The sequence below is a fragment of the Schistocerca piceifrons genome, chromosome 3, assembly GCF_021461385.2.
Source record: "Schistocerca piceifrons isolate TAMUIC-IGC-003096 chromosome 3, iqSchPice1.1, whole genome shotgun sequence".
NCBI lineage: Eukaryota > Metazoa > Arthropoda > Insecta > Orthoptera > Acrididae > Schistocerca > Schistocerca piceifrons.
The window spans coordinates 343,699,094-343,722,037 of record NC_060140.1 but is presented as its reverse complement, the minus strand read 5'-3'; the positions used below and the strand labels follow the sequence as shown (position 1 = coordinate 343,722,037).

Sequence of the window (22,944 nt, the reverse complement as noted above, 5' to 3'; positions counted from 1 at the left end):
GCTGAAAGGAAGTGATATCTTTTAAAGAGGTTATTAAACGGAAAACAACAAAAATACAACAATGGTGTTGGAATGTAGTCTAATTACGTCAGGTGGTGCTGAGGGCATTACGTCCTGAGAGACAAAAGGTAGTATATTACTTTCGGTATATCTGAAGAAGTGTAAACTAATAATAGAATGAAAAATATTCTGATGATGAAAAGTATATTAACATCAAACAAATGTTAGAGCTAAGCTATTTTATCTGAAAGTATTTGTCTGGCTTGTAGCCTCGTGTAGAAATGAAAGTAACGATAACTGTAAAGACAAAGAGAAGAGTTTATTTTTATGAGTGTTTTTTCCAAAAGAATGCTCACGATTACTTGGAGCTAGCGAAGCAGTACTCAAGTGAATGGAGCAATAAAGAACTTAATGGTGCAACTTGACTAAAAAAGGGGATAGAATGATACGATACATACTGAGTCGTTAATGGGTACATAATTTGGTATTGGAGACAAGTAGGTGCGAGGGAGGGAGTGAAAATAGTAATAGGAGACTGAGCGTTAACAACATTAAGCAGGTCCAAGTGGATGTACAGTATGTTGCGGTAGTCATGCAGAGAAAGAGATTAGTGTAGACAGCCTACGAACACATTACTAAAAAAACAAACAGCTGGTGGACAAGAGCGTATATTCCATGAAGTTTGCAGATGATGCTATTGTACATTACCTACACAGGTTTAGTGTTGGTCTAGGGCATGGCAGTTGAGTGCCTAGGTCAAAAAAATAAAATTTGATGTATTACAAACAAACAGGGGGAAAGGAGTCACTATGTTGGGAGTGATGGAGAGGAGAAGATGGAAAGTGAAGAATAGGGAGAAAGAGATGAAGGTAAGGAGGGGGAAGAGAAAGGCATGGAGGAGGAAGAGGAAGATTAGGATAACGGCGAGGAACGGAAGGAGAATGGCGAGGATAAGGAGAAGAATAAGGGAAAGAAGGTGCTGGATGATGATGATGATGAGGAGGAGGAGGAGATAAGAATACGTACACGGGGAAGCAGGAGTGGGAGGAAGTGGCAAGGGGCAGGAGAAGAACAAAAAAGGGGGCAGTCGCTTTGGATAGAGGTGTAAATCATTCCTAGTGCTGGCTAAAGATTTAAGAAAATGATTGTGGTAGTGGTGGTGGTAAAAAAAATTCCTATGAATAGGAATCAAAATTATGACATTATTATGTTGAGGAACAATGAATAACAGGTTATAATAACACGAACAGCTGCATCAAACTAGGTCAACAACAGTGTATCATGTAACACTATCACCAACGAAACAATGACAGGCCAAAATGTGAGCTCCTAGACTTGGAATTGATCATGGTCAGTGATACGGCTTCACAACTCTACATGAAGTAATTAGTTTTTGAGGGGCCGATGCCTAATATGAATAAGACGGAAGTGAATAATGGAGATTCAGGAATAATAAAGAACTACCTGACTTCTGGTCAGTTGAATAAACACAAAATCAAATAGCGGTAATGCAGGAGTAGGTTTAATAATGAATAGGAAAATAGGAAAGCGGTTAAGCTACTACAAACAGCATTGCGAACGAATTATTGTGGCCAAGATAGATACGAAGCCCACGCCCACCACAGTAGTACAAGTTTATATGCCAACTAGCTCCGCAGATGACGAAGAGATTGATGAGATAAACGAAATTATTCAGATAGTGAAGGGAGACAAAAATTTAATAGCCATGGGTGACTGGAACTCGATAGTAGGAAAAGGAAGAGAAGGAAATGTAGTAGGTGAATATGGATTTGGGGTAAGAAACGAAAGAGGAAGCCGCCTGGTGGAATTTTGCACAGAGCACAACCAAATCATAGCTAACACTTGGTTCAAGAAATCCTTGGGTAACAGAAGAGATATAGAATTTAATTGATGAGAGGAGAAAATATAAAAATGAGATCGGAGGAAATACAAAAAGGCTAAGCAGGGATGGCTAGAGGACAAATGTAAGGATGTAGAGGCGCACATCACTAGGGGTAAGATAGATACTGCCTACAGGAAAATTAAAGAGACCTTTGGAGAAAAAGAGACCCACTTGCATGAATATCGAAGCTCATATGGAAACCCAGTTCTAAGCAAAGAAGGGAAGGCAGAAAGGTGGAAGGAGTATATAGAGGGTTTATACAAGGGCTATGTACTTGAGGACAATATTATGGAAATGGAAGAGGATGTAGATGAAGATGAAATAGGAGATATACTGCGTGAAGAGTTTGACAAAGCACTGAAAGACCTGAGTCGAAACAAGGCCCCGGGAGCAGACAACATTCCATTAGAACTACTGACGGCCTTGGGAAAGCCAGTCCTGACAAAACTCTACCATCTAGTGAGCAGATGTATGAGACAGGCGAAATATCCTCAGACTTCAAGAAGAATATAATAATTCCAATCCCAAAGAAAGAGGTGTTGACAGATGTGAAAATTACGGAATTGTCAGTTTAATAAGCCACGGCTGCAAAATACTAGCAAGAATTCTTTACAGACGAATGGAAAAACTGGTAGAAGCCGACCTCGGGGAAGATCAGTTTGGAATTCGTAGAAATGTTGGAACACGTTTCTAGCATTTGTAGACTTAGAGAAAGCTTTTGACAACATTGACTGGAATACTCTTTCAAATTCTGAAGGTGGCAGGGGTAAAATACAGGGGGGGGAGGGGTGAAAGGCTATTTACAATTTGTACAGAAACCAGATGGCAGTTACAAGAGTCGAGGGCATGAAAGGGAAGCAGTGGTTGGGAAGGGAGTGAGACAGGGGTGTAGCCTATCCCCGACATTATTCAATCTGTATATTGAGCAAGTAGTAAAGGAACCAAAAGAAAAATTCGGAGTAGGAATTAAAATCCATGGAGAAGAAATAAAAACTTTGAGGTTCGCCGATGACATTGTAATTCTGTCAGAGACAGCAAAGGACTTGGAAGAGCAGTTGAACGGAATGGACGGTGTCTTGAAGGGAGGATATAAGATGAACATCAACAAAAGCAAAACGAGGATAATGGAATATAGTCGAATTAAACCGGGTGATGCTACGGGAATTAAATTAGGAAATGAGACGCTTAAGGTAGTAAATGAGTTTTGCTATTTGGGGAGCAAAATAACTGATGATGGTCGAAGTAGAGAGGATATAAAATGTAGACTGGCAATGTCAAGAAAAGCGTTTCTGAAGAAGAAAAATTTGTTGACATCGAGTATAGATTTAAGTGTCAGGAAGTCGTTTCTGAAAGTATTTGTATGGAGTGTAGCCATGTATGGAAGTGAAACATGGACGATAAAAAGTTTGGACAAGAAGAGAATAGAAGCTTTTGAAATGTGATACTGCAGAAGAATGCAGAACATTAGATGGGTAGATCACATAACTAATGAGAAGGTATTGAATAGAATTGGAGAGAAGAGAAATTTGTTGCACAACTTGACTAGAAGAAGGGATCGGTTGGTGGGACATATTCTGAGGCATCAAAGGATCACAAATTTAGCATTGGAGGGCAGCGTGGAGGGTAAAAATCGTAGAGGGAGACCAAGAGATGAATACACTAAACAGATTCAGAAGGATGTAGGTTGCAGTAGGTACTGGGAGATGAAGAAGCTTGCACAGGATAGAGTAGCATGGAGAGCTGCATCAAATCAGTCTCTGGACTGAAGACCCCACACACACACACACACACACACACACACACACACACACACACACAAAGAACTAGCTACTGACCTGTCTGTCGCGCACACGGTCCAAGAAGTCCGGCTGCGTCCAAGGCTGCTGGAACAGGGGCACCAGCGTGCGGGCGGTGGGGAACGCGAACGATTGCTGCTGGGAATCTCCCAGTATAGTCGTCGTCGGCGCCGGCAGGAAGCTGGGCGCCGAGGTGCCCAGGTCGACGTCGCGCAGGTCGTCGTAGGCGGAGCTGGGGATCTTGGGGATCTCGTCGAGGAAGGTTCGCACGTCGGCCAGGTCGAGGCCGAGAACGTCGGCGAAGCGCACGATCTTCTTGCGGCCCGGCGTGCCGGGGGGAGTCTTGCCGCTCTTTAGGGACGAGCAGCGGCGGACACGCTGCGGCCGCGAGTCGTCGTCCTCGTCGTTGGAGGCGCTGCCGCTGCCGTTGACGGGAGGTCGCTCCTTCCCCTGTTGCGCCTCCGCTTCGTCCTCCGGTTCGGGGCTCACCACGATGCGGCACTCCACCTGCTGCGAGGCGTCCGCTTCGACGCACACACCGTTCGTCGCCTCTTCGTGCCTTTCCTCACGTTCCCCAGAGGCTTCTTCACACAGTGCACGCAGGTTGTCTGCCGACTTCTCCTCGCTAATGCGCTCACGCGGGCCATCGTCGTCCGTAACTCCTCCCTCTTCCACCGGCGCTTCGGCTTCAGCGTCTAGCTGACAGTTCATCTGCAAGTCGACGGACACAAATGTCCTCTCGTATTCAGTCTCCGAATCTCCGTTCAGTGCCGCTCCGTTACTGTCCTCCTGGTGGGTCGAGCCTTTGAGGCGGTCGACTTCGCTCTGGGGCCGGTGGTGCAACGCGTCTGTTCCGTTATGCAGACTGTTGTGGTGGATGACGCACTTGCCATTATGCAGGCGCACTACGCAGTCGCACCCGCCGCGTCCAGCTCCGCCGTTGGTGAGCCCCAGCCTTCTCACGACTGCACTCAGCGCCTCCTCCGCCTCCTCTTCTGGCATTCCCTTCAGCCTGTCCGACTCAGGGGGCACTCCGTCCTCCAAGACGGAAAACTCTGCCGTGGCGACCGAATCTTCTATCGTGGAATACGAGCTCGGCGTCGGTTCGAGCGCAGACAGCTCGCTCAGGGGTCGACTATCGTCACTTGCCGACTGCGATCGAGGAGACGACCGGGTCTCTTCACTCGGTGTCCTAGTCGATCTGTGAAAACATAAGGTTTTTCAGCGATGCGAAAAAAAGAAATTTCAAGAATATCACAGGACTCTGACGGCAATACTACTGATATGCGTGGCGAAGATACCCTTTCCAACTTTCGTAAACAAATTAATGTAATATGGAGAGGTGAGCGTCTCGAGCATTGTAAAACGCCCAAATATATTGGTGTCACGTTGGATCGCACACTGACCTATAAACATCATTGTAATGCCAAAAGGGAAAAAGTCTCAACTAGAAACAACATCATCAGGAAACTAACCAGTGTATCCCGGGGTGCAAACCCAAAAGTCCGCGGAATACGCTGCTCTAGTATGGTCTGCATCAACACACGCGAGAAAAGTTGATGTTGCGGTGAATGAAATGGCACGGATTGTTACCGGATGCTTGAGGCCAACCCCATTGCACAAGATGTACTTAATCATGGGGATCGCACCGCCTAACATACGACGTGACATCGCTGCCGAAGCCGAAAAAAACAAGCAAGAAAAGAACATGCGTCACCCTTTATATGGACACCAGCCTGCTGACTGACAGCTTTGTTCGAGGAAGAGTTTCCTGTCACGTACTTGAGCCCTGGAAGGGTCGGCTGCAGAGAATCGTTTGAAAAGATGGAAAATCGACCAGAGAAACCCCCATAAATATGTAAAAGAAGAACTGGCGCCTGGTGGAGACCAACCATACACAGTCTGGAGAACCCTAAACCGTATGAGGGTAGAAGTGCCAAAGTGCAAGACAAACCTGCAGCAATGGGGTTTCCTAAAAGAGAATGAGAACACACACTATCTGTGTGGTTCTGTCCAGGATCCTCAACACCTGCTCATCTGTCCATATTTAGACCAGCCCTGCACAATGAATAACTTATTGGAGGCAAATGACAACGCCATAATGGCTGCTGATTTTTGGAAGTCTGAAGTCTAGTTCCGGACACGGAAAGTAAGTAAGTAATGTATGATTTTTCAGAAATGAGTACACCAATCGAGACATGAATACAATTCGGTGTGAGTGGATGGGTATTCCATTTAGTGTTCCTTGCATCAAAGATTGAGTGTGTATCTCCTGCACTTTTTTTTTAAATTTAGTGGCTTTCGGTACTTGCCCATACAGTCATCTCAACTCTTAAATGTTAGTTACGACGATACAAACGTAAAGACGACGACATCCAGCCCCGAGTGGAGGAAAATCTCCGCCAGCCAGAGAATCGAACGAAGCCCCTTTGGTTAGGAAACCACCGCGCTGTCTGCACAGCTACCGAGGCAGACGTTGACACAGGTTGTTGCAAGTGATGTTTTCCCAAACTCTCCACACGGAACTATTAATTCCAAAACCCTCCGTGGTTCGAAAGCCGTTTCAGGTAACTGCTCCGAAAGCAAAGAAATCTTCACAACAACCAAAATGTTGCAGATAAACACTGAAAGAAGCCGAAATTAGCGTACGGAGAGCCATACGTAAAGAGTTCAAACGGATCAAAACCATATGTCTAGACACTATGTGGCCACAACTGGTACGTAACAGAGAATAAAAGAATGAAGGTCGAAATACGAAATTCGTTTTACAAAATATTGTTTCACGAGAAAGATCGTACTGCTGTTTTTCCTTTCAATCGTCGCCAGAATGAGGTACCAAAGGAAGTTACCATTGGATAAAAACTCAACTACTGCTGGTGAACGGATGACGGAATCTAACAGGTATAGTTTCAGGCGCAACGTGAGCGGAGGAATTTGCTCCTCTTGTAGCAGCAGTCTACCGTCGGCCACTGGAGGAACGAAACGTTCCGAATGATTGGAAACTGAAAGCCACATCCGATTTGGAGGACGCACACGACTGAAGGCCTATATCGCTGTCAGTACGTGATCTTTTAAGAGACAAAAACATCTCCTGTGTAGGAATAAACACAAATCTCGCAGACAACGATAGTTTGAAATCTATTTCGCTCTCTTCGCCAAACAAAATCGGCAGGTTCTCACCGGCACTCAGGTTGATACCATGTTCCCTGAATTCCAGAAAGCGTTTCACATAGTTCGGCGCTGTATCAAATGATTCGAGCGTATAGGACATAACATCGGCTTTCTGACTGAACTGAAGACTTTGTAGCGAACAGAACGCAATAGTTTAATCAGGTTGGAATCCATATAATCCGCTTGTGTGTAGCGATCGTTGAATATAGACAATGGAGAAAAGAACAGCAATCGATCGCGAAATTTGTCGTTTTACTACGGCAGACCTAGACTTAAACTATTACATAGCCATCTTTAGTTCTAAAAATTACGAAACAGGAGAATCACGAACAAATATGCGACCGTTGACAACGTACCTTAAGTGCAAACATAACACCGTACAACTACATACCACATAGCAACAGGTGAATTAGTCCAAAGGGTCACGTAATAAACAATATTAGTTACTGTGGAGCATATAGGAGTGTAACATGAACTGAAGCCGTTGTTTACATGGTTGAACGGGAAGAAAATGTGGCATCATAGCCGTGTGGTGCCCTCTATCGAAGTGCCGGTAAATAGTTAAATAATAGCAAAGCTATATAATTTTTTAAAATATTTCTTTTTAAACTACACTGAACAATAAACCACTAGTAGTGGTTAAACCACGGAAAGCAAATCACATTTGCGAGGTCATAAGCGTAGCCTCTCAGCAAAATTAAGTACAGGATATTTGTCTTTTTTTCCATTAGGAACTAACGGAATAAGATCCAGTTACACTTCGATACAACGGGAAAAGTACAATGTTAAAATAATGTATCAAAATAAAAACTTTAAAGGAATGAAAGTACTACAATAAAATGCAGTGCGCCCTCTCTGGGGATAAACTAAAATCGTACAACTCGTGAAGTTACACTAGCGCCATCTCTGGGCTTACAGTATAAACAGGTGGAATAAAGCAGGTTTACGTTGCCGAAAGTTATGCAGCCAGCCAGTATCGCACAAAAATGAACAAATGACTAAACTTGAATGAAAAGTATGATGAAAAATTACAATAAAAATCGGGCATAAGTTAAATCATGCAAATCGAGGATTTCATTCCTTTATTTTACTTAATTGTTCATTTTTATGCACCACTGGCTAGCTTTCGACATTGTAATACTGCTTTATTCCACCTGTTTATGTTGTAAGCCCGGAGATGGCGCTAATGTAATTTTACGAGTTGCAGGATTTTTGTTTGTGCCCAGAAAGGGCACACCACCTTTCGTTGTGGTACTTTATTCCTTTAAAGTTCTTTTTTATTTTGGTACACTATTTTAACATTATACTTTGCGCGTTGTATCGAATCGTAAATGGATCTTCTTCCATTAGTTTCTAATGCAAAAAAAGGAAAAAGTAACATCCTATCATGTGATAATAGTATGTACTGCGAGGAGCGTAGGGACGATGTGGGAGACCCGCAACGCCGTACTAGGCAAGGTCCTAGCGGAGGTGATTTGCCATTGCCTTCCTCCGACTGTAATGGGAATGGATGATGATGATGATGATGATGATGATGATGATGACGACGACGACAACACTACAACACCCAGTCATCTCGAGGCAGGAAAAATCCCTGACCCCGCCGAGAATCGAACCCGGGACCCTGTGCGCGGGAAGCGGGAAGACCACGAGCTACTAGCCTGTACTTATCTTTATTGAGGGGTTACACTTTATGTCTTCACAAATGCGATATGCTTTCCATAGTTTAACCATTATTTGTGTTTATTGTTCAGCATACATTTTAAAGAAATATTTTTGAAAATTGTATAGCTTTGCTATTATTTAACTATTCACCGGCACCTTGCTAGAGATCACATTTTCTTCCCGTTCAACCACGTAAGCAACGGCTTCAGTTCATGTTATAATCCAGTATGCTCTACATTAACCAATATTGTTCATTACGTGACACTTTAGACTAATGTCACCTGTTGTTATGGGGTACGTAATGGTATCGTGGTTAGGTCTGCAGTTACGCTACGTTGTCAACGGTCGTAATTTCGTTCCTGATTCTCCTGTTTTGTAATTTTAAGCACTAAAGATCGCTATGTAATTCTTGAAATCTGAATCTGCTGTAATAAAACAATGGATCTGGCGATCGATTACTGTTCTTTTCACCACTGTCTCGAATGCAATATGTCATTATTTGTGGATAGTTCGTCAAACATAAAAGCAACTTTGTGCCTACTTCAGGAAATATCTGAGGATTATCACTGTTCCTAATGTATGTGAATGACGAAGTGGATAACGTCGGAAGCTCCAAGAGGCTGTTCCCTGTTGTATACAGAGAACTCGCAACGCTATAAAATTGTGGCGAAATGCAGGAAGATCTGCAATGGAACGACGCTTGGCGTAGGGATTGCCAGTTGATACCCTACATGAACAAATGTAGCGAACTGCGCGCAAACAGATAGAAAGGCCCTCTATTGAAACTTCCTCACAGATTAAAACTGTGTGCCGGACCGAAACTCGAACTTGGGTCCTTTGCCTTTCGCGGGCAAGTGCTCTACCAACTGAGCTACCCAAGCATGAATCACGACCGTCCTCACAGCTTCAATTCTACCAGTACCTCGTCTGTGAAAACGGGTCGTGAGAGCAGCGCATTACGGCACACATTGGCTTAGTAAGAGCAAAAGCGTCACGGAGCTGTCCAGCGAATTACAGGGGCACACGTAACGAGAGTGGCGTCATCAACTAACTACGAACAACTTCAGTTGGAAAGACCACATAGATAATACTGTGGGGAAGGTGAGCCAAAGGTTGCGTTTCATTGGCAGGACACTTAGAAGATGCAACAAGTCCACTAAAGAGACAGCTTACACTACACTCGTTCGTCCTCTGTTAGAATGTTGCTGGGCGGTGTGGGATCCTTACCCGGTGGGATTGACGGAGGACATCGAAAGGGTGCAAAAAAGGGCAGCTCGTTTTGTATTATCACGTAATAGGGGAGAGAGTGTGGCAGATATGATACGCGAGTTGGGATGGTAGTCATTAAAGCAAAGACGTTTTTCGCCGCGGCGAGATCTATTTACGAAATTTCAGTCACCAACTTTCTCTTCCGAATGCGAAAATATTTTGTTGAGCCCAACCTACATAGGTAGGAATGATCATCAAAATAAAATAAGAGAAATCAGAGCTCGAACAGAAAGGTTTAGGAGTTCGTTTTTCCCGCGCGCTGTTCGGGAGTGGAATGGTAGAGAGATAGTATGATTGTGGTTCGATGAACCCTCTGCCAAGCACTTAAATGTGAATTGCAGAGTAATCTTGTAGATGTAGATGTTAAATTTCCGATGGCGTAGGTTCCCAGAGTATCAACTAATATATTGCTTCCTCCTACGTACATTGAGGAGGTAACAAAAGTCACGGGGTATCTCCCAATATCGTATCGGACCTCCTTTTGCTCGGCGGAGTGCAGCAGCTCGACGTGGCATGGACTCACCAAGTCATTGGATGTCACATGCAGAAATATTGAGCCATGCTGCCTCTATAGTCGTCCATAATTGCGAAAGTGTTGCCGGTGCAGGATGTTATGCACGAACTGACTTCTCAATTATGTCCCATAAATGTTCAACGGGATTCAAGCCTGGCAATTTGCGTGCCCAAATAATTTGCTCGAATAGTTCAGAATGAACTTCAAACCAATCACGAACAACTGTGGTCAGTGACTTGGGGCACTGTTATCTGTAAAAATTCCATCGGTGTTTGGCAACATAAATTCCACGTGAATAGCTGCAAATGGTCTCCAAGTAGCAGAACATACCCATTTCAAGTCAACGGTCAGTTCTGTTGGATCAGAGGACCCGATCCATTCCATGTAAACCTATCCCATAACGCTATGGAGCCACCACCAGCTTCGATAGTGCCTTGTCGACAACTTCAGTCCATAACTTTGGGGTCTACGTCAGACGCTAATCCTACCACCAGCTCTTACCAACTAAAATTGGGACCCATCCGACAAGGCCACGATTTTTCAGCCATCTAGGGTCCAACCGCTATGGTCACGAGCTCAAGAGAGCCGCTGCAGACGATGTCATGCTGTTAGCAAACACACTTGCATCGGTCGTCTGCTGCCATAGCCCATTAACCCCAAATTTCGCCGCACTGCCGTAATGGATACGTTCGTCGTACGTCCCACCTTGATTTCTGTGGTTACTTCACGCACTTTAGCTGGTCTGTTGCCAAATGTTTAATTTTGATTCATCCTTAGGGAAAGTAGACTATTAATCACACCTACCCATTCTACACGTGATGGGTACATTCTATGACATAAAACCTGGCCGCCAGCCAGTCGCTTAAGATATCAATGAATTTTAAGTCCGAGTACCTACTCCATCTGGCAACACTTTAGGATGCGTAAGTTCCTGTTTGAACTGTTTTGCTACTGCATCTCCTCGTGGTCTAAACGTAAACGTCATGCAATGCAGACACAAGTCTTGGAATCCACTCCTTCTTTTATCATTTCCTTCATGAAGAGTACCAAAGCTGTATAGCTGTTGAAAACATTTTGAAGTACTCAACCTCGGCTGTTTTTGACAAGCATGCACATCATTACCTCTAGCACTATAGGTCAATAGTTCTTGAAGGTCATTTTCAAGTGCAGTAGGTCTCAATGTAGATAATTATCCGCCTTTTTATAATCGGATAATTGTACAACACATTGACAACTACTGGCCTTGAAAGTGGCCTGTAAAGCCGAAATTTGTCAGTCGTCCAAGATGAAACAAAGCGAATGCTTGTCAAAAACAGCCGAAGTGGAAAAATTTCAAAATGGTCTTCCATTATTTTTTAAAACGCATTTCGGTTGTTTGTTGGAAGTATCAATCTGATGGAATTTTAAAGGCAGTTTGTCTCAATTTTTAACCGACCAAAAACAGTAAAACCTTTCAGAAAATTTCCGCGATAGAGCTGGTGGCTGTGTGAAGATCATTACAACACGTGATACTAGATAGTTTCGTCGCCATACAGCGCCCACCGACCTCCAGCAATAATGCCAGCGTCTACTTGATGCCAGACGGCCTGCCACGTGATCGCGACGTGGCAGATCTTTGTCACATTTCTGCTCTCGCACTGGTAAGCATAAAATTGATTGCTAGTGTAGTTTGATTTTCCGCGCAAAATAACTTCGATTAACTCAGTAAACGAAGTGCAGCAACAACACGTATATGACGCTATGAGTGTATTTATCACGAGTCATTTTCATAATTTAAATTCAACTGTGTGCCTTGCAGTTATGTATTCTATTCTGCATATTTGAGTCTTACGAATGTTGTTGATGCGTTATTAAACAGAATCGCAAACGGAAAAAGGTCTGAAGTTTGAATTTCTTAATTTTAGGTTAAACAGATGGGTGAAAGCAGCGAATACAACTCGAAACATTTGTGTAGGACGAATGACATCGGACAAATCACGCCGCGCGGGATTAGCCGAGCGGTCTAGGGCGCAGCAGTCATGGACTGTGCGGGTGGTCCCGCCGGAGGTTCGAGTCCTCCCTCGGGCGTGTGTGTGCGTGTGTGTGTGTGTGTGTGTGTGTGTGTGTGTGTGTGTGTGTGTCCTTAGGATAATTTAGGTTAAGTAGTGTGTAAGCTTAGGGACTGATGACCTTAGCAGTTAAGTCCCATAAGATTTCACACACATTTGAACATTTTTGAACAAATCACGCCAGGAAAGTTCAAATGGCTCTAAGCACTATGGGACTTAACATCTGAGGTCATCAGTCCCCTAGACTTTAGAACTACTTAAACCTAACTAACCCAAGGACGTCACACATACCCATGCCCAAGGCAGGATTCGAATCTGCGACCGTAACAGCAGCGCGGTCCCGGACTGAAGTGCCTAGCACCGCTCGGTCACAGCGGCCGGCACGCCAGAAAAGGATTTTCTTGTTTCATAAGGAATCGTTTTGATACGAATGATATTCCACACACAAGAAGTCTCGATAAATGAAATATATGAAAACTGCGATCATTTAATAGCCGTGCGACATTGCGTTCAGTACCCAAGGTTCAGAAGTTGGGTGTAGGAATTCCTAATTCAAAGTAGTAGTAATGAAAATTATAGCATTTTTATTTGAACGTCATCAATCCGCTCATCGAGCATTCCTAAGCAATACCGCTACTTCTGATGAGTTATGGTGCCTTTATCTTAACTTCCTAAGAATATATTAGTAGCTGTCCCTATCAAAGTTCATCTCCTTGGGCGAGGGGCAGTGTGAATGATAATATTTTAAATTTGTTGGTACGCACAGGGTGTTTTACACTACCAACTACTCTCATGGGGTGCGTTCATCGTTGCTGGCATTTGTTTCGGAGAACTGAGAAGCCTTGCGGTCGCAGTGTCAGAAAAACGGCAAACAAAGCTACATCAGGTGTTGCTACTGCACGATAGCGCCCCCCTGCACTCTGCTGATTTCTCAATAAAACCGTCTGGGAGTTTGAGAAGTCAGCTCTTAAGCACTTACTCTTCTGATCTTAGATCCTACCAGGCCTGTATCGTTCATAAAGCCTCTGTAGGTCATGGATAGGTTGTGACTTACCACGATAACCTTTTGGTGAAAGTCTATTCCAATAAAATATGAAATATCTGTAAAATGAGAGTGCTTAAATAGTCACGAATTACATTTGCATTTTCAGCAATACTCCACACGCTACTTGAAGGTTGGCGGAGGGAACTTTTGGTATCAGTAACTGATTCCACCTTCCCTGTTCCACTCGCGAATGGTGCGCGAGAAGAATGGTTGTCAGCAAGGCTCTTGCGTTACCATTAATTTCTCAAATTTAGTCATCGTGGTCATTTCCCAAGATGTACGTGGAATGAAGTAATATTTGTCCGATTCTTCCGAAAAGGACTCTCTCGAAATTTCAACAGTAAACATTTCCATGGTGCACAACGCTTTTCTTGTAGCGTCTCTCACTGGAGTTTGCTGAGCATCTCTGTAACGATCTCGCGCCGACTAAACGATTCCGTGACGCAATGTACTGCTCTTCTTTGGATCTTCTCTCTCTCTTCTAACTATCCTAACTGGTAAGGGTCTCAGACTGATGAACACACTTAAGTGTTAGTCGAACAAGAGCCTATTAAGCCACTTCCTACGTGGATGAGTTACACTTCCTTAAGATTCTTCCTATGAATCCGTTTGGCTTCAGCTGCATGCACAATATGCCACATTTATTTACATTCAGTGTTAACTTCCAATACTTTCACCATTCATCGATGTTCCGTAGGTCATTTGCATATCGATACTGTCTCCTGGTATTGCTATTTTCTTATAGATATCCCCCATTATATGCGAACTTAAAGAGCTTCCGACTCTTTTTACAAAATAATTTACACTAAACAGCCAAAGAAATTGGTGTAGGCATGCATATTCAAATACAGAGATATGTAAACAGGCAGAATACGGCGCTGCGATCGGAAATACCTATACAAGACAACAGGTGTCTAGCGCAGTTGTTAGATCGGTTGCTGCTGTTACAATAGCAGGTTATCAAGATTTAAGTGAGTGTGAGGGTGGTGTTGTATTCAGCGTACGAGCGATGGGACACACCATCTCCGGGGTAGCGATGAAGTGGGGATTTTCCCGTACCACTATTTCACGAGTGTACCGTGAATATCAGGAATCTGGCAAAACATCAAATCACAGACATCGCTACGGCCGGAAAAAGATCCTGCAAGAACGGGACCAACGACGACTGAAGACAATCGTTCAACGTGACAGAAATGCAATCCTTCCACAAATTGCTGCAGATTTCAATGCTGGGCCCTCAAGTGTCAGCATGCGAACCATTCAACGAAAAATCATCGCTATGGGCTTTCGGAGCCGAAGGCCCACTCGTGCACCCTTCACTGCACGACACAAAGCTTTACGCCTCGCCTGCGCCCGTCAATATCGACATTGGACTGTTGATGACTGGAAACATATTGCCTGGTCAGACGAGCCTCGTTTCAAATTGTATCGAACGAACGGATGGACGTGTATGGGTATGGAGACAACCTCATGAACCCGTGGACCTTGCATGTCAGCACGGTACTGTTCAAGCTGGTGGAGGCTCTGTAATGGTGTGCGGCGTGTGCAGTTGGAGTGATATGGGACCCCCGATACGTTTAGATTCGATTCCGACAGGTGAACTTATGTAAGCATCCTGTCTGATCACCAGCATCCATTCAAGTCCATTGTGCATTCCCACAAACTCGGGCAATTCCAGCAAGAGAATCCGACATCCCACGCGTACAGAATTGCTACAGAGTGGCTCCAGGGACACACTTCTAAGTTCAAACACTTCCGCTGGCCACCAAACTCCCCAGACCTGAACATCATTCAACATATCTAGGTTTCCTTGCAACGTGTTGTTCAGAAGAGCTCCAGACCCTCGTACCCTTACGGATATATGGACAGCCCTGCAGGATTCATGGTGTCAGTTCCCTCTGGCACTACTTCAAACATTAGTCTAGTCCATGCCATGTCGTCTTGCAGGTTTTCCACGTGCTCGCGCGAGCCCTACACGATATTACGCAGGTGTACCAGTTTCTTTGGCTCTTCAACGCATGTACGCTGTAAACAGTAACGGTCCTATCACACTTCCTTGGGGTACTCCAGAAATTAACTTCACAACTATCAATTTGGTCAGCTAAGAACGACCTGTTATGTCTGCAAGGAAGTGTTGAATCCGGTTGCAAATGTGGTTTGATACTCTGATGGCTCGTTTTCTTTAACTTTTTTTCCACTAAACGGCAGTGTTGGACAGTGTCAAATGCCGTCCTGAAGACAAGGAACATGGCATTAAGTTAAGCGCCATCAGTAAGATATTGGACATTACGGACAATGCAATAGCCTTTGTTCGTGTGCTTTCCTGTGACTTACAAAAGTACTATGGAACTGTGACAGTTCTAACGGATGCAATACCATAAATAATTTTTTTTACGCTCACAATCCAAATATTATCTCGGCAGAAGCATAAAAAGGCATTAAGAAATGTGCAGTATCATAAGTTCGTCGCTGTTCGACTATGGGGTCGTGAAAGAAGCCAGAAGATTTATGATGAAGTTTTCTTAGGATTTCGCTATTGATTTTCGATTTAGCTGCTTCTAGCTCTCTCACATATTTGGAGTAAAAAGTTAGCCACCATCTAGATTGTAACCAAGAGCCAACATAGCCTTTACTTTACCATATTACCTCAGAGCTAGCCTAGCTACGGCATTTGCCTCTGCTCTATTGCCCCACCGATGGCTAGGACAGAGAGCAATATTAGTTTGTAGTTTGTGAGGAACGTGCTTTGTGGACTCAAAACTAAACTATGGGATCTAAAGTATGAGGACACCTAGCTAAAAATGACTTCGTTCGTAGCGCCCTCCATCGGTAATGTTGGAATTCAGTATCGTGTTGGCCCACCCTTAGCTTAATGACACCTTCCACTCTCGCAGGCATACGTTGAATAAGGTGCTGGAAGGTTTCTAGTGGAATGGCAGCCCACTCTTCACGGAGTGCTGCACTGCGGAGAGAAATCAATGTCGGTCGGTGAGGCCTGGCATTAAGTCGGAGTTCCAAAACATATCAGACGTTTTCTATAGGATTCACGTCAGGACTCTGTGCAGGCCATCCCATAACAGGGATGTCACTGTCGTGTAACCACACCGCCACAGGCCTTGTATTATCAACAGGTGCTCGATCGTGTTGAAAGATGCTATCGCCGTCGCCGAATCGCTCTTCAACAATGGGAACCAAGAAGGTGCTTAAAACACTGTAGGCCTGTGCTGTGATAGTGCCACGCAAAACAACAAGGAGTGCAACCCCCTCCACAAAAAACGCGACCACACCATAACATCAACGCCTCAGAATTTTACTGTTGGCACTACACACGCTGGCAGACGACGTTCACCGGGCATTCGCCATAGCCACACCCTGCCATCGGATCGCCACATTGTGTACCGTGATTCATCACTCCACACAACGTTTTTCCACTGTTCAATCGTCCAGTGTTTTCGCTTCTTACATCAAGCGAGGCATCGTTTGGCATTTACCAGCGTGATGTGTGGTTTATGAGCACCCGCTTGACCATGAAATCCAAGTTTTCTCACCTCCCTCCTAACTTTCATAGTATTTGCAGTGGATCCTGATGCAGTCTGAAATTCCTGTGATGGTCTGGATAGATTTCTGCCTATTACACATTACGACCCTCTTCAACTATCAGCCATCTGTCAGTTAAAAGACGAGGTCGGCCTGTACGCTGTATGTGTCCCTTCACGTTCCCACTTCACTATCACATCGCAAACAGTGGACCTATGGATGTTTAGGAGTGTGGAAATCTCGCGTACAGACGTATGACGCAAGTGGCATCCAATCACCTGACCACATTCGAAGTCCGTGAGTTCCGCAGAGCGCCCCATTCTGCTCTCTCACGATGTCTAATGACTGAGTCGTTGACATGAAGTACCTGGCAGCACATGGCACCTAATGTGAAAAACGTATGTTTTTGGGGGTGTCCGGATACTTTTGATCACATAGTGTATGTGTAGATAACCCCATTTCAGTCAAATTGCTCAATGGAAATGAAAATATGAAGTGAATTTAGCAGGATAAATCTGTACCATCCAGGAAGTAATTTGAGCATCACTGAGTTCCCAAATGAGTGTATTCAGCTTGCCTCTCAAAGACGCAGCAGCCGAGAGCTGAGATACCAAAAACATACCAAGTAAGTTTCATTCCCATTTATATATCTAAATTTAGGGACAATTGCACAGTTACTAGTAATACTTAGGTGCTGTGGCTTCAAACTAAACATTGTAAATCAGTAACTGTCACAATTATTTTTATTTTTGTCTTTAGCATACTGGAAATTGAAAAGCTCATTCACCATAAATGATTAACTTCTTGGAGCATCTGCAGTGACTATACTGAAAATATTGTGGGTAGCTAACTCATCTCTTGATCATTATTGACTGAAAAAAAATTTTTCTTAAAAATGCAGTCATCGGCATTACCCCCAAAAATTAGGAACATATATCAATTGTCGAGACTTCCTGAATGTGCAGAATCATTGATTTTAGAACGATGTTTCTTGATACAATAAAATCCTCTTCTGGAGCGATTTCTCCGATAGTAGTCACCGCCACACATGATCAAATGTTCCGATCCACTTCCGCTGCCTGCACCCATGTATTAGATCCAACGCGAATAATACGAGTATGTCGCAAATATTAGACCGTTCTCCATTTGCGACTATTTGACAATGGTTAAACAACGTTCACAAAACTCAAGTATGCAAAATTCTATGTGTAACAGTGAGGCAAATACTAGAATTTCAAACAAAAGCATGACAACTTATAAATACACTCATAGAAACCAATGCTTGTTATGTACTGCACTTTGTTCACTCGTTTTAACAAAATAATTTTGCATAAGAAAACTATATACAGTAATAAACAGTTTTATGCTTACCAAGATGAGTGCATAAAAACGTTCGAGGTGCACTGAGTCGCAGTCACGTGGGTGGATGCCGGCTGGTGTCAGACGGCAGCTGTATGGTGAGAGAACTCTAGAGCATATTCTGTTTTGATCTTGATGTAGCCGTGATTTTTTTCAAGTAAATATTTTTGGAATGTTTCACTATTACTGGTGGGTAAAAGTGAAGCCAATTATCTCTGATTTCCCACGAAACTGATACTTTCTAACAGAAACCCGAAATACAGTTAAAAAAATAAAGGAAGGTGTGGACCAAAGTTCACGACTGCGTCTACACTGCGTCTAGTTTAAACAGTTCGATCAGAAGACATCGCTTCCTCCAGATTCGTATGCTACAGTGTTGCCATATCGAGCAGATGGCCAGACTTATAATTCTGAACGGCAGACAGTTTTATTCGCACCTTAAGTGAACGACTCGGACTCCGTCTCTGCAGTGGTATGTCAGAGGCCAGGTTTTACGTCAAATGCTGTAATAGTACCACAGTTGCGTATTATGAGGGCTTCCAAACAAGAAAAATGGCGTGCAGATCCGTATAATATATATAAATAATATACAAATCTTATCTACTGGTGAACATCGATCGAAATGTGTGTATATTCAACGCATTGATTGGCAGCACGCTCCCACACTAAATAATTTGTATAGCAGATGAACTTTGGGTATCATGGAGTAGTTGGACAATATGAAATACTGTGATTCCTCAACCGTCGAGCGGCACTCCCAAGCAAGAGACTATAATCTACCTCAAAATGTTCCCCTGATGATCCAGTGTGACTGCAGTTCCTCCCCATACATCAAGTGAGCTACAGCGCAGTTATGGCGTGGTTTAAAAAATTAGAAGTAAATTTTGAAAAATATGCAACGTTTATTGAAAATGTACACTAACGTTTGATCCAAGATGGCACGTCGGGCAATATGGAATACCTGGTATTCTGTAAACCTACCTTGAACGTACGGGTGCTGAGAACGAAGATTAGATTTGTGACTTATGCCAATAGGTGAATGTAAAACGAATTACCTCTATTACACAGCAGGCCGTGGTGGCCGTGCGGTTTTAGGCACTGCAGTCCGGAACCGCGGGACTGCTACGGTCGCAGGTTCGAATCCTGCCTCGGGCATGAATGTGTGTGATGTCCTTAGGTTAGTTAGGTTTAAGTAGTTCTAAGCTCTAGGGGACTGATGACCTCAGCAGTTAAGTCCCATAGCGCTCAGAGCCATTTGAACCATTTTTTTCTATTACACAAACAACTGTTTCAGCACTGTTCCGAAGTTTACACGCTTAACAGATTTGCTATCGAATAAAATTCTTTTTTGTTACAGATAAGTAATTCTTTTAAATGTGTAAACTAAGAGAAATCTCAAAATTGAATTTTGTGTACATAAAATATTTGTTCCCAAATTTAAAAGATTCTCTGCATTTGTACAAATCGGTTCCATATTTCCTGGCTACTCCATATTACCCTCCAAGCGCAATTCTTTCTAAAAACTTTTTATGATGGTGAGTTTTTTTTAAATTTTACTAAGAGAAATAAACAAGCTTATTGTCAAGCATTTGAAGCTTATCATAAAGTGTGTCAGCTCATATTACCCTCCAAGCGCAATTCTTTTTAAAAAAAATTTATGATGGTGACTTTTTTTAAATTTTACTAAGAGAAATAAACAAGCTTATTGTCAAGCATTTGAAGCTTATCATAAAGTGTGTCAGCTCAAAGAATGAGTTGGGGACACACTATCCAGTTAGATTAATGTGACCACCTGTCAAAAGCCTAAAGAAGAGAGAGAGAGAGAGAGAGAGAGAGAGAGAGAGAGAGAGAGAGAGAGACATTCAATGAGGTTCTCGAAGGTACCAACAGGTATGTAGAGCCAGCTGCACAGGTTTCTCCCTGTAGGATCCATGGCGCAAACAGCTCGATCGAAGTGGTTATACAGTTGTCGAATGGACTTAAATCTGGGAAATTTGGTGGCCAGAGGAGTACGGTAAACTCATCGTGGTGCTCTCAGAAACATGTACACACACTACGAGCTGTGTGACACGTTGCATTTTTCTGCTGCTAGATGCCATGGGGCCGAGGAAAAACAACATGCAAGTACACCTGCATGCAGGGGTGGACATGGTCCCCACGGATAGATGCATTCTTGCATTAATCCATTGTCTATTTCAGAATTACTAGATCACACAGGGAATGCCACAGAAACATTCCCCAGACCATAGCACTCCCTTCTCCAGCCTGCGCCCTTTTGATGATTGTTGTAGGATGCTGGCTTTCACACATTTGATGTCGTATACACCAACGGACATCTGTGCTATTGAGCATAAAATGTGATTCATTTAAAAGGGCCAGCTGCCGCCGCTCAATGGACGTCCAGTTGCAGTAGTGATGTGCAAATTGTAGCCTTCGTCACCGATGAACAGCAATCAGCATGGGTACATGAACCAGGCGCCCGCCGCGGAGGCTCATACGCTGCAACGTTCGCTGAACGGTCGTTCAGAAGACGTTGTTCATGGTGCCTTCGTTCATCTGCGCGGTCAGCTGCTCAACAGTTGCATACGTCCTCGCTCGTTCGTATTTCAGTGTCTGCCACTCACCCTTGTCAGCTATGGCCTGTGGTGGAGCACTTTAGCCTCGGCGCTGGTTTTGGATAGCGCCAGTTTAAAAACTTTGCCGTTTTGTAAATGCTTCCATGTTTGGCCCGAAACCCAGCGGTCCTGCCCTTTTGGACGTCAGATAAATCGTTCCATTTCCGCATCCCCCGATACGCCTCCACAGCTACCGTTGCCACCCGCCGTCTGTGAGTGGTTATTGCACGCTGGTATCGAACATGGCCAATAGTAAAATTAATGTGACTGGATCGTGTACAACAGTAAACAACATTCCATGATACTAGAACTTCATCTGTTTGTGTCGTAAATACACTGAAGCGCCAAAGAAACTGGTATGGGCATATGTATTCAAATACAGAGATATGTAAACAGACAGAATACGGCGCTGCGGTCGGCAACGCCTATATAAGACGACAAGAGTTCAACGAAGTGAGTTTCAACGTGATGTTATAGTCGGCGCACGAGCAATGGGACACAGCATCTCCGAGGTAGCCATGACGTGGGGATTTCCCCGTACCACCATTTCACGAGTTTACCGTGAATATCAGGAATCCGGTAAAACATCAAATCTCCGACATCGCTGCGGCTGGAAAGACATCCTGCAAAAACGGGCCAACGACTACTGAAGAGAATCGTTCAGCGTGACAGAAGTGCAACACCTCCGCAAATTGCTACAGATTTCGATTCTGGCCAGCGTACGAACCATTGAACGAGACATCATCGGAGCCGAAGGCCCACTCGTGTACCGTTGATGATTGCACGTCACAAAGCTTTACTCCTCGCCTGGGCCCGTCAAGACCGATATTGGACTGTTCAGGACTGGAAACATCTTGCCTGGTCGGACGAGTCTCGTTGCAGATTGTATCGAGCGGATGGGCGCGTACGGGTATGGAGACAACCGCAAGAATCCATGGACCCTGTATGTAAGCAGGGGACTGTTGAAGCTGGTGGAGGCCCTGTAATGGTGTGGGGCGTGTGCAGTTACAGTGATATGATACCCCTAATACGTTTAGATACGATTCCGACAGGTGACACGTAGGTAAGCATCCTGTCTGATCACCTGCATCCATTTAAGTCCATTGTACATTACCGCGGAGTTAGGCAATTACAGCAGGAGAATCCGACACCCCACGCGTACAGAATTGCTACAGAGTGGCTGCAGGGACACTATTCTGAGTTTAATAAACACTTCCGCTGGCCACCAAAATCTCCAGACATGAACATTATTGAGCTTATCTGGAATGCCTTGCAACGTGCTGTTCAGCAGAGGTCTTCCCCCTCGTACTCTTACCGATTAATGGCAGCCCAGCAAGATTCATGATGTTCCCTCCAGCACTACTTCAGACATTAGTCGAGTCCATCCCGTCATGTTGCGGCACTTCCGTGTGCTATCAGAGGCCCTATACGATATTAGGCTGATATACCACTTTATTTGGCACTTCAGTGTATACGACCATACTGTCAAATGAAGTAGCTCTAGACATATTACGCCGTGTGTCTACGTTTTTCAATACACAAATCGCCTTTTACTTTATGAGTAATGTAATTAGACCGTTTTGATACTTACTTTTACAACCCTTGACTTATTTGGATTTGCATCCTTATCAGAAACAACTGTTGAAATTCTCTGTTACTAGTAAAGTAAAAACATGGGAAGAAAGTATGATTCAGAAGTTTCGATCATAGCGCTAAATGTAAACAAACAGCTTTATATTGCACTCATATGGTAATTTTGACGCTCTCTCTCTCTCTCTCTCTCTCTCTCTCTCTCTCTCTCTCTCTCTCTCTCTCTCTCTCTGCATCCGCTTAAAACAACACTTTTCCCTAATTACAACTTCAACTGCTCATTAGTGTATTACTGCAGAGTCCCAAACTATAAGGATGTAGTTGTACGGAGCATTTAGTACTATTCTGGTCACTGCTTTCGATTTTGTTGTCACTGGAGGGTAAAGGGAGAAGTTAAGATATCTATGATGTGCTATCATACGCTGCTCGCAA

The 22,944-nt window shown here is 43.9% G+C and overlaps 1 protein-coding gene across 1 annotated transcript in view; it reads right to left on the bottom strand.

The window, feature by feature from the left end:
* The window catches only part of LOC124788642 (glycogen-binding subunit 76A), a 53,278-nt gene that overhangs the window by 18,619 nt on the left and 11,715 nt on the right, over positions 1–22,944 (bottom strand). Inside the window, exon 3 of the mRNA XM_047255912.1 lies at positions 3,739–4,900. Coding sequence (XP_047111868.1) covers positions 3,739–4,900 — 1,162 coding nt within the window. The remainder of the gene's footprint in view (positions 1–3,738; positions 4,901–22,944) is intronic.